The sequence below is a fragment of the Panthera tigris genome, chromosome F2 (assembly GCF_018350195.1).
Source record: "Panthera tigris isolate Pti1 chromosome F2, P.tigris_Pti1_mat1.1, whole genome shotgun sequence".
In the NCBI taxonomy this organism is placed as follows: Eukaryota; Metazoa; Chordata; class Mammalia; order Carnivora; family Felidae; genus Panthera; species Panthera tigris.
The window spans coordinates 18,375,398-18,388,047 of record NC_056676.1 but is presented as its reverse complement, the minus strand read 5'-3'; the positions used below and the strand labels follow the sequence as shown (position 1 = coordinate 18,388,047).

Genomic DNA, 12,650 nt, shown 5'->3' with positions numbered 1-12,650 from the left:
GAAAAAGCAGACCTCATTCTCAAGTACAGCTCTGCTCAAAATGTGGTGGAAACATCAGCAGCATGAGCATCACCTGAAAGCTTGTTAGAAATGCAGAATCTCAGGCCCCAGGCCCAGACTACTGCATCAGAGGCTGCAGTTTAACAATCCACAGGTGATTTGATTTCTATGCCTGTTAAAGTTTGAGAAGCTCCGCTCTAGACCAACGTGGTGGTTGAACACTGCAATCACCTGAGGAGGCTTTTAAATTACTGATCCCACCCCCCAGGAGTTCTGATTTAAATGGTCTGGCTTCCTAAATGATTCCAAATGTGAGAGAAGGTAGTAAAGCACGTGGAAGCCTCCTGTTCCCTATAAGAACCTCTGAAATCGCGGCGGGTCTGGGTGCTGCTGACGGGGAGTGGGTAGGAAGAGCTTCCTGAAGCCCAGCGAAGCGGCTGCCTCTTCATACAGGTAGGAGCCGGGACCAGGCTGTCTGTTCAGGTTCAGGGGCTGGGCTTACCCTTGGGCACGAACTCGTCAGGGCTATTCACCAGGCACTTCAGTATGTGGAATCCATGTAGAAATTTGTTATGGTAGATCAAAACCTTAAGCCTGGAATGTTCTACGTACGCCTACGTGTTTAGCTCATCCTCGGGCAAATCATTTGCATTCAGAGGAGGGTCCTGCGCTGTGGAAGGTAATAGAAAGGGAAAGGTCCGAGAAAAGCCAGGGGCCTAAAGCTGTCAAGCAAGAGACAAATAAAAGACCAGAGAGGAGTTACTCAAAGGATGCAGCACCCAGGGAACCCCAGCCGTGAGTCAGCACAGGGGAGGCCCAGCCCCTTCTAGGGGAGCCTGATTGAGGATCAGGCTCAGCTGCTGGGCTGGGCAGTGCGTGCTGCTGCTTCTCGTCCCAAGACCAAGTCTTAATAGCAACTTCCCTTCCTCGGCTGCTTAGACTTTTTTTCACCCCTGTGGCTGGAAAGAAGTGTCACATTTTACTCTTAGCTCTCTCCCCCCACCCCCTCCCAGAGAGCATTTGCCCATGGGGGGCGGGGGGCGCGGCACTGTGAGCTCCCTCCAGCCTCGGGTGACTGCTGTAAGTAACTTTCAGCTCCTTTCCTTGTAACACCATGACGTTCCTCCGGAAGCCTAGGAGCCGGACAGCTGCATTTCTGCCTCTCTCCCTGCTCTTTTTGAAGATTCTGCAACCAGGGCACAGCCACCTTTATAGCAACCGCTACGCTGGGTGAGTGGAGCGACTTTCATTCCCTATATGGCTTTTAGTTGGAGGAGGGGGCTGATTTGCTCCTGAACGTGCCTCACTTTTTTCCCCACGTCTGTGGTTTCTGTGTGAATCTGTACACTTTCCTGGTCACCTAACGTAAAATGTGCGTGCAGCTCCCGGCTCTTGGGTTTAGCTCACTGAGAGAATGTGACGGTCCCAACTGTAGCTTTTCATACTTCTGATAGTGTGCCAGCCTGTGGCCCGCAGTTGAATGAGATTCTGTCCTTGGAGGAGCCATGGCCAGTATTTGCGGTGTTTGCCTTGGTTGATGCTCCGTAGGAAAGATGCTGTTGTTTCATGTGAACTATGACCTGAAAATGAAGACTTCTTCAGAATTGTACACAGGAGTGGTTGAAACTCCATAGTGATTGAGAACGGTGTGCGAGAGTGTGCGGGCGTACTTGCTAACCTACGGAGTAGTTACCAGATCTTCAAATCTGAACAATGCAAATGAGCCAACTCAAAATAAGCAGAATAAAAGTAGCCAATTGTGAAGCTATCGTATTTTTCTCAAGGGAGGAACTTAAACGGGGAAAACAAGGAGGTACCTCCCCACCCCCACACAGGTTAGGGTACTTCATGTTTGCTTCTCATAAGGAGGCCCAGGGCTGCGTATAAAGCAGTGTGACTATGCACTTTATTCTGAAGGCTTGCTGTGGAATAAACGGCAAGAGCTTTGCTCCTATTTGCAGGGGGGTGGTTCTTTGAATCTGGAAGTTAGGGCATTGCTGCATTTTTAAAGCAGGAATGAACCTTCGATGGCTCACCTAGTTCAATTGCATTTTACAGAGGAGGAAAACCAGGATCTTTGACCCAATCCTTCGATAACTACCAGTTGAGGAAAGTTTTTCACCTGGATGTGGACTAGGACCAGGTAGTGCCTGGGATCTTAAGGCAAAGTTGTTTTTAACAGGAATGGTGTAAAGAAGAGTTCAGAAGTATGACCCTGAGAAAGCAAATGTTTCCCTTGCTCAAAGAATCTAAGCACTGCCTTCACGGTGTCTCCTGAATACAGTGCTTGCAGAGGAAAGTTCAGAAAAGCTGTCCTCCATTTTAGGGGGTGCAGGCTGGGGGTGGAGGCATTGGCTGAGATAAGGGCTATAGATAACTCAATCCCCAGTTTTTACACCAGGGTGTTCCCGGGAGGCACAGAAAGGCACGAACATCTGAAGGCTGCTTTCCAGACTCCTAGACACATGGTACAGGCTTTACATTCTGTAGTGTCATTGCCCTTGGAGATCTGGGCAAGGGAACCATGTTTAATGACTGGTGGTACAGGCCCGGCTGTAGAATTTACCGACTCTCCTGGCTGGCGTCAGACCAGGTGATAATCTATCTTGGGGCCTGTGTGACCTAGGATTGCTCCTCCATTCAGCTGTGGCCCTGTTCTTGATTATCTCAGTTATGTGGTGTTGACCAAGTTCCCAGACCTGCTTCAGCGGAGCAGGTGTGTGCACTTCCCTAAGTGCCGCTTAGAGGAAATGACTCCAATAGTGGAGACCTGGCTTTAGGGTTTGCTACCACTGGAACCTTTCTGGAGGAAGCTGAACTACCTTGTCTATTCTGCAGTGAAAGCCTCAGTTGCTGTTTTCCCTTTGGCTGCTATGTAAGTTAGTCCCAAATGTATAAATTACCAAATGTCTGAAAGTTGGAGGAAAAAGCTGAAACACTCAAAACTGAAAGTAGCCTTGTCCATCACTGTGGAAGCCTAGAGTTGCTGTAAAACAAGGAGTGTCTCCGAACACTCCCATCAAAAATGGGTTTTAACTGCTTTATTCTCCTTCTCTCCTTACCAAAGACAGAAATGCCACTTTGGTTTGGGATTATTTTGCTTTATTTACTCAGGAACTACTTTGTGCAAGTCTAGCTCTTCCGCAAATAAAAACCTGATGAAGGTGCACCTGGGTGGCCAGTCTGTTAAGCTGTCTCTTGACCTTGGCTCCAGTCAGGGTCTCACCGTCATGAAATTGAGCCTCTCGTCCTGCTTGGATTCTCCCTCCCTCTCGCAATACTTTTTTTTTTTTTTTTTTTTTTTTTTTTTTTTTTTTTTCTTTAAACACTAAAAACCTGATGGATGACCTGGTGGAATAGTTAAGCCCCTATGAGGGGCTCGAACTCCCAAATTGTGAGATCATGACCTGAGCTGAGATCGAGAGTCAGGTGCTTAACCAACTGTGCTACCTAGGCACCCCTGGAGCACCCCTATTTCTTGAATGTTAGTAAATCATTTTTGTATGTCTTGGTTGAATCTAATAAGCAATTATCATTTGTGGGACTCTCTACCTGAATAAAACAGAACACTCCAGGCAGACCAGCATGCTTCCTGAGTGCAGCTAATGAGCTCAGTCCTCTTTCTACATAAACTATTAACAGTTGTGTAATGCCAATTGTATAATGCTTAGTAAGTGGCAAATTGAATCATCTGGGGGTGGGGGAGGAATTAGACCAGGAAAACTTGACAAAAGTTAATACCTTTTTAGAGAGCTGTATTACATATTTACAAGAGAAATCTTAATATGTAGAAAAAGAATGAAGCCAAGTACACAAATTTCAAATGGTATTGATGGATACTGTCAGAAGACTGCAGGGATTACAAATCCATAGTCGAACATCTCTGTCTTTAACACCAGTCAGTGGGATTCCTACACAAGCAACACTGCTTTTTTTTTTTTTTTTTTTTTTTTTTTTCTCCTTGCCATGAATTCCTGGAAGCAGACTTATTGGTTCGGTGATTATATCTGAAGCCAAAAAACCAGTATCTTGTGCATCACCTGAAATCTGTGCGCATGTGTGCGTATATTCTAAGACCACGAAACAAATTCTGGAAATGGTGTAAAATCAAAGTGGGTATGATTTTAAGAACTACAGTATCTTCTTCGTGCCAGTCAATGAGCGTAACGTTTAAAAGTCCAGAAGTTCAACTGCCTGGGTTTCCATTTCTGCTTTGCCACTGTTAGTAGCTCTGTTACCTGGGGGCAAGCTCCTTAACCTCTCTGACCCTCCGTTTCCTTATCTGGGATAATGGAGATAATCGGAGAACCTTCCTCAAATTGTGAGGATTGAATGCAGTAGGAGGTTATTGTATGGTTCTTGACACTAAGTTAACAGGGTAATAAAGTAGCTAATACTTTCCAATACTTGATATCAACTGTTTTAAAAATTTCTGAACAACCTCATGTAATTCTGGGTATCCCTGTTTTCCAGGTAAGCTAAATGAGGTACAGACTGGGTAAAACCCAAGTTCAGAGCTAACTAACCCAAAGTCACTATACGAGCAGAGATCGGATTCTAACCCAGCTGGGCGTGACCTGACAAGCTCTATTTCACACTATCCCCTGTCTAGATACAGAGGAGGGAGAGGGAAAGAACTGCTCTTAAGGAAAACTGAAGGTTTAACCTTGTTTGGGGAACTGCTAGTTTCAGGATAAGGTGTGGATTATGTAGATAAGAACCACAACTAAACCTTCAGTTTTATCTAGGGTGAGGAGTCACTGATGTCTACCTGCTTTTCTAATAAGGGATAGGAAATGGAAGATGAAGGAATTTTAGATGGTCACTACAAAGCACAGAAAGTAGCCAGGGATGTGTGCCTTCCTTCAAGTAATACCTTGTGCCAAGAACCGTGACCAACAAAGTCCATGCTGATGGTCTTCAGCTTAGTAAAGAAAATCGCCCCACACACAACCTTAGTAGACCATGTATAAATGTTGTATGGGATGATCAGACTATAAGTATTGAAGTAATCTCTGAACCGAGAAGGGAGGAATAGAAATCTCTTCCAGGCCTTGCCTATTTCTGGTCCCCCAGCCCTGCTATAGCTCAGCTGGGGAGGAGAGAGCATATGTCCTGCTGCCAAGATCTTGAACCCACTGGTATTGATCTGCCTGCCAAGACCTCACACACTCCTTCCTCATTCTGCCCTGCCCATTTTGAAGACCCCTGTCTCTGTGTGGTTATTTCCCCTCTTAGGGGAGCAGCTTCAAGGACTAAGTATCTTTCCCATGACCATAGGTACATGTGTGCAGGACTGGTTCCAGCCCACTAGCCAGCTGGTGCATTCTGCTTAGGGTCCATGCTATACCCACATACCCAGCCCCAACCCTGTTGTCCCCACTGCCACCCCCCACCCTAGTAACTTGTCAACTTCACTAGTCCTTCATGGACATAGGATCTGGAGATGGAAGACTTGAAGGAAATAAAGGGGTGGTAGTGGTTGTTTTAAAGCCATTTGGTCCTTGAAATGCTATAAGCAAGGAGGTTCCCAATTGGGATGTGACTTATTGAAGAGATAACTGAGAAATCCAGTGACTCAGTAGCATAGATTGAATTTCAGAGGCCTTGTATTTTCCACCTTACCTCTCTGGTTATTCCCCTAAATGTCTCAACGGCACAGCTTTTTATTCTTAACCCTGGATGGTGGCTTCATTTTAATGTCCTTAACTTCCAGAAACTTGGGGCTAGAGTTGGAGATCAAATTGATTGTGCGAATCTGAGTCCTCCTCTGTTGGCAGTTAAAGCTCTTTTCTGGTAGGATGGTCAGAAATCCTGATTTGCCCAAGACTGGCAATCTGCTGTTCTGGCCTGGTAATTGGCAATGCCCCATTTCAGTCTGAGCAGGGTCCTTATTTGGATGGTAAATCATGGGTTCAGCCTTCTTATTCACTATATTTGCCTTTTTAATGAGCTTTACTTCATGTCCTCAACTATTCAGAGAGCAAATTTAGCTCCTTATATTCCTATAAAAAGTATCCTACTTGTCCTTGCCTCTCCTTTGCAACAGCTACCAGTTGTGTTCAGGATTTCCTTATCTCTGCCTAGATTAAGGTAGTTTTCTCCTGATCTACCTTTATCTAGTCCATTATCACACTGATGATCTTCCTAAAATAAGACTGTGTTCCTCTTTTAGTCCAAGATCTACTGTGGCTCCCTGTTGCCAACCACATCAAATCTAGAATCCCTTGCCTGGCCTTCAAGGCCTCTGTGTCAGTCTCTCTGGTCCTCTTGTCTTGATTTCACTCTTCCTCAGCCTCGAGACTCCTCTATATCAGGTCAGAGAAATAGCTTCAGCATTGCTTCATCCTTAAAACAGGTAGGCTCCATTCATCATGAGGGCCTAAAGCAAGAATGAGCCATCTCAGATCATGAATGATAGATTGAAATGTGTGTGATACAGATTTGGGGCATTAGGAATTAAGGATGTACAGTGGGTTTTAAGGCTGGTTTTGAACCTATTCTTCACAAGTCAGCATGTGGCCAATAAAATAGTTCTTCAGTATTCTCTGGAAGTTCCTTTGAGTTCTTGGCCCTTATAAACCGGAGAATAACTTTAGTTTTCCTTCTGCATTAGATCAAAGTGCAACTTGTAGGTGCTGGTTATCAGCTGTTTATACCCAAAGCTTTATTCCCTGCAGTCTCCTCTGTGTGTTGAGGCCTCTTGCTTTGCTTGCAATGCTGCAGGTCTCTATTCCTCTGACCTGAGCTCCCCATGGAGTACTGCCTGTCTGGGATCTGCATTCCCTCTGTCACTGAGCTAGTAGAAAGAGAAGTGTTTTATGTGCTTCTGGACCACTTTCTCCTTGGAGCCCAATCTGATAATGGAGCCTTTATTGTATGGCACCCAGATACATTCTGGGTAATACCATTAAGCATAATCACTTCCACTCCCTGAAAAGCAAGGAAAGAGGTTACTGTTTCAGAACTTCAGTCTATATTGTAAAAGCTACATAAAGCATTAAATTTTTTGCCTGTGTAAATGGAACCGCTGATCAGAGAATGTATCGTGACTTGTTATGTTCATTATGAGCACTCAGATGACTGGTTTATAGGATTAGAATTTGCATTGCCAAACATCCCTGCCCAATTTGCCTCTGGACATCAGCTTCTTAGGATAAAGTAGAATGTAAACTATGAAGTTTTCAGGTAGTTCTGGGTAGTAAATTTCATAAATGATTTTACTAAAAGTTCAAGCAAACTTCTAAGTGGCTGTCTTAGGCAAAATTACTGTTTTTTTTTTTTTCCTCCATGTACTTTGAAAATAGTAAAATATTATCTGTTATTGAGGATACTGTTGAGTTGTAGGCTTCTTTTTCTATAACCCCAAATCTCGATGGTTTAAACAAGAAATTTCTTCTTTAGAAATCCATGCAGGGTATAGTTGGTGGTACCAGAGAACTAGGCTCTCTGTCCTGTCTCTCTGCCATGCTCAACACTCCCAAGTGTGATTCAGTGAATCTTCTAGCTCTTGGAGTCCAGCCAGCAGGCCCATAGAAAGGGTCAGTCACTCTCCTTTAAGACAACAGTCCTTTAATGTCCCTCCCTACTGGCCACAGTTGATTAGAGGCCTTTGGCTGCATAGAAGACTATGAAATAATGGCTGGAGGTGGAGAAAGGGGGGTGTTGGGGAGAACACACTAGGAAATCAGCATCTCTCCATGGTCACCCTGATACTTAATAACTACCTACCCATTTTCCCTTCTACTTGGTTCTTCTAAAGTAGTGTATCCAGATGGGCTTCTATAATTCTGTACTTCACGTGGATTCAAAATGTGCATTTTTATTCTGTGTAAATGGTTTTAAAGTCAGTGTCAGAACTGAAAGAGACCACAAAATAAGAGCTCAGTCCCCTTACTGAATATGTGAAGAAGCCCAGCTTCAAAATAAGATTTGCAGAGCTGGGCGGGACTTGTAGCATTCCTAACTGTTAAACAGTTTGGTGAATCCAGAAATCTTAGTCTTCCCTATTCCCTAGGGTTATTGGGGATGAAGTAAAGGGATTTGGCAAGGCCGAGAAGTGCTTAATGAGGGAGGATTTCATTTCCATAAATACTTGCAGTGTATCTGGCCCTCTGCTCATCTGGGACTACAGATAAAGGAGCAGTTCATGTGCATGGCGTAATGAGTAATTTGGGCAAGTAAACAATTCAACTCTGGCATCACTGTGCCCACAGACAAAACTCTGTGCTGACCAAGTACAGGAGAGGGTCACTTAATCTAGGACAAAGAGTGGAGAAAGTCAAAAAAGGCTCTTTGGCTGTGAGAGGAGTTAAGATAATCTGGAATCAAAGTCAATTATTAAATATGCAAGATATTTTACATTTTTTTGAATGATTGGGAGTCCAAGGACCTGGCTCTCTTCTCGGTCATAAAGAACAAATAGAAATTAGGTTAAGGCTTTCGAGGCATTGAGAATATATTTCTTGTGCAAAGAACTACAGGTGAGCATTCAGTCCAAGTCTAGAAAATCAGAGTAATTATGGCCAAAATGCCATTTCTCTGGGAGGGAGGAGAGGTGAGGTAAGCCTTCAAGGTCATGAAACCCTTTATGTCCCATAATATGGAGTTCTGGTTTCTCCCAAAGATGACAGGGTGCTAATCAAGAGTTTTACAAAGGAAATTTAGAGGACTTTTTTTCTTCCTCCTGAAGAAAGCTCCCTCTGCCATCATTGAGAAGGGAAGACTTGAAAGCTAAAGATTTGGAGCCAAAAGAATGGATATCCTAGTAACCACAGCAATACGTGGCAGAGCCTGGCTTCTGACAGTAATCAAAAGGAAAGGAGGGAACCAATTAAATAATTACATAGTTTTCACAATTGGGTAACTAAAGGAGATAAGCAGAAATAGCGTAAAATGATCCTTAGGATTGGGTAACAGAACTGAGCTCTTTGCAGAGAAGGTAAGTACTTCAGCTCTGTAGTTTGAGGTAACTATAAAGTGCCCAACTGAATAGATGGCTCTGAAGCTCAAGAGCTCTCTAGGCTGTGGAATATATGCCAGTAACTTATGTATAAATATAATTTCTTAACCACAAGTGTATAACGGAACATCTAGGAAGCACTCATTACATGAAGAACAAAGTGCCAAAACCAAGGTGGAACCGGGTAGTGGGGTTGAGGGGTGGGACAGCCAGTCAGAGAAACAAAATAGAAAGGCCAATAAAGAAACCCAGGGAAATATTCTAGAAAGGTGAGGCCAGTCACATTAAATACAACAAAGCAGTATCCATTGGCTTGGCCATTAAAGACCTCAAATCGTGTTCTCCTTAGAGGTGCTCTTGGTGGAATGAATGGTGAGGGAAATCCAGAGCATAAGTTGAGGAACAAATGGTATGTGAGAAAATCAGGGAGTGTAGACTGTGATTTCAAGAAGCCTATCCATGAAGTGGGAAGTGGGAGTAGAGACTTGACAACTAGTGGAACGGGTTTTGTTCCTGCTTTTACTAAAGGTAGGGGAGTATGTCCATGTTTCATGTCAGGTGGTAGGAATGAGAAGAGAAACACTGTACATAAGAAATGGAGTTGGGTCTCCTCTACACTGGGTTAGCTGGCTTCTTTCCTCTTTTTTTTTTTTTTTTTAAAGTCCTGGTCCTATGAAGACCTAAATGACCTGATAAAAGATTGTTTTGTTTTTTAAATTTAAATTTTATAGTGCAGAGCATTCCCATACACCCTTTACCCAGTGTCCTCTGTTAACATATTACAAAATGAAGTACTTTGTAAATTGGGATATAAACTAGGGTATTAAGTAAAGTGTCTAATACTAGTTGGAAGGCTCTCATGTAGGTAACCAGTTATAAAATTGATTCATCTTCTTGGGACTGAAAGATCTGTGAGAATATCTCCATGTCATCTTAGCCAAAAAATGGGGCTCCTTTCTCCCTCTTCCTGTCAGTTACCTAAGGATTGGAGGTCCTCTTCCATCGTTTCAGTCCTCCCACCCTTCCTCCTCCCACTACGCTTAGCAAGTACCAGCGATACCAATGATGCCTTATTCCTTATCCCCAAGGAGGGTTAGAAGTACTCAAAGTAGAGTGAGCAGCAGGGTCTGTTTCTTGAGGGCTGAGATTTTAGTCCAATGATGTGAATGGATCATGAAAATGTGACTGTATCAGATGGACCACCCTCTTCCTGCTCTTTCTGGACCTTTAACATACACATTGTATTTTGTTTTTCTGTTTGTTTCAAGTTTATCTTTCTAAAGACCCAGGCGGCGTGAGTGGGGGGAAGGACAGAGAGGGAGGAGAGAATCCTAAGCAGGCTCTGTGCTATAAGCACAGAGCCCAACATGGGGCTCAAACTCTCAAAACTGCGATATCATGACTTGAGTGAAACTGAGTCAGATGCTTAAGCAACTGAGCCACCCAGGTGGCTTTTCTATTTTTATAGAAGGCACTTCAGCCTTCTATTGCCAACTGCTAAATGATAGAATGTGTGGTACCATAGAGGTTTCCTCAGCAGATGCTTATTTTTGCACTTCACCTGTGACCACTTGTACTTGTGACCTCATTTGCCATGTTTTCACATCCCCTATCTACCTTCTAGGTTTTCTTATCTAATTCATGAATCCTCTAAATGTCTAAGTTCCCACTTGAGATTTTTGTGAATGTAATGAAGACACAGTTTGTAGTATGATAGGCTGTAATAAGACCCTAACCATATCAGTCCTTTTTCCATGGAGGTACGTGTGGATGATGTGATTGCAATTTACTTGGCATCAAAATTACTAAACATATGGAAGTTTAGAGGCATTTGGGACAAGCCTGTGTAGCAAGATGTTTGGAGTAAGAAACTTGCTGAAAAAATTTATTCTATGCCCTTGACTTACAGGACAGAAAAGCAGGACACGGGGAACTGGACTCCCCCGTGTGAATTTTCAGGTCTCTGTCAGTAAAAGGGGAATGACTGCAAATGACAAGTAGAAAATCATCTTAATAGACCATTGGATAGAAAAACTACTTCTGCGTTTCAGAGAGAAATACAGCCTGCCTGGCTTCCTTTGCCTAAAATGAGGGTGTTCATCCCCTCAGAACTTAATTTGCCTTCATAATCGTTCTTGTAAAACCTCCCCAGTTAATTCAAGCCCTTACTCTACTTCACCTCCCTTCGTCCCATCCTGGACCCCAAACCTTTTGCTAATAAGAGCAGAGATGCATAGCATTACTGAGGAGATGGAGGTGATGTGGGTGTAGAGCCTGAGTTCTCTCAGCTTCCATCCTCTCTAACTCAAACCACATAGGTCCCTGTCCCACCTCTTTCCAAGACCATTTCTGTTATTCAGTCAACACTGTTTTTTCAAAGTATAGTTGACAGTGCCATTAACTTCAGGTGTACAACATCGTGATTTGGCAAGTTGACACCTTACGCTCTGCTCTTCAGAGCAAGTGTAGCTACCATCTGTCGCTGTACAATGTTGTTACAATATCATGAACTATTTCCCTATGCTGTGCGTGTCATCCCAGTGACTTCTTTATTGCATACCAGAAGCCTCCAGAAGCCTTGCCCTTTCACTCATAGTGCCCATCCCCCACCCCTCCCTTCTGGCCATCATCAGTGTGTCCTCTGTATCTGAATCTGTTTCTGTTGTTTTTTAGATTCCAATGCATAAGTGAAATCAGCTTTTTTTCCTCTAACTTCTTTCACTTAGCATAATAACCTTAGGGCCATCCATGTTGTTGTGAATGGCAGGATTTCCTCCATTTTTTTTTTGACAAATATTCCTGTGTGTGTACACATCACATCTTAATGCACAATGGGGTTGTTTCCATATCTGGTCTATTTTGAATGTTGTAATAAGTACAGGGGTACATCTATCTCCTTAGTATATTCCTTTTCTTTGAGTAGATCTCTAGAAGAATTACTGGGTCATACGGTATTTCTATTTTCTGAGAACCCTCCATAGTTTCTGAAAACTATGGTGCATGGCTATTCCAGTGTACATTCCCACCAATAGCACATGAGGGTTCCCTTTTCTCCACACTCGCACCGACACTTGTTACATCTTTTTGATTTTTTAGCCATCCTGATAAGTGTGGGGTGAGCTCTCAATGTGATTTTGATCTGCATTTCCCTGATTAGTCATGTTGAGCATCTTCTTATGTGTCTGTTGGCTACCTATAGGTCATCTTTGGAGAACTGTATATCTAGGTTCTCTGCCTATTTTTAATCGGATTATTCTGGGATAATCCCAGCACCAAGTGGGCACGGTTGCAACTGAGCTATTGATGGTTAGTACTTTTTTTTTTTTTTCTTTCTGCTCCTCCCCCTTCAAATAACCCTCTATTTCCTTTTTATCTCCAAAGATGACCCAGATTATCCTGGGATTCTGTGGAGTTGTATTCTCAATGGGTTACTATCTAAAATACATAATGGGAAGAGATCACATGCAAGTTTCTTCCCCCATTCAGTAGGTTGCCTTCTCCTGTTGATGGTTTCCTTTGCTGCACTAAGCATTTCATTTTGGTGGAGTCCTAATAGTTTTTGCTCTTGTTTCCCTTGTCTAAGGAGACTGATCTAGAAAAATACTGCTAAGGCTGACGTCAAAGAAATTACTGCCTAGGTTTTCTTCTAAGATTTTTATGGTTTTCAGGTCTCCTATTTAGGCCCTCA

At 43.3% G+C, this 12,650-nt stretch overlaps 1 protein-coding gene across 2 annotated transcripts in view; it reads left to right on the top strand.

Moving 5' to 3' along the window:
• Nucleotides 1-894: 894 nt before the first annotated feature.
• CPA6 (carboxypeptidase A6) overlaps nucleotides 895-12,650 on the top strand; it is a 360,254-nt gene continuing 348,498 nt past the window's right edge. For both annotated transcript variants that reach the window (XM_042973342.1, XM_007080679.3), the window contains exon 1: nucleotides 895-1,230. In XM_042973342.1, coding sequence (XP_042829276.1) covers nucleotides 1,115-1,230 — 116 coding nt within the window. In that variant the 5' untranslated portion in view covers nucleotides 895-1,114. The remainder of the gene's footprint in view (nucleotides 1,231-12,650) is intronic.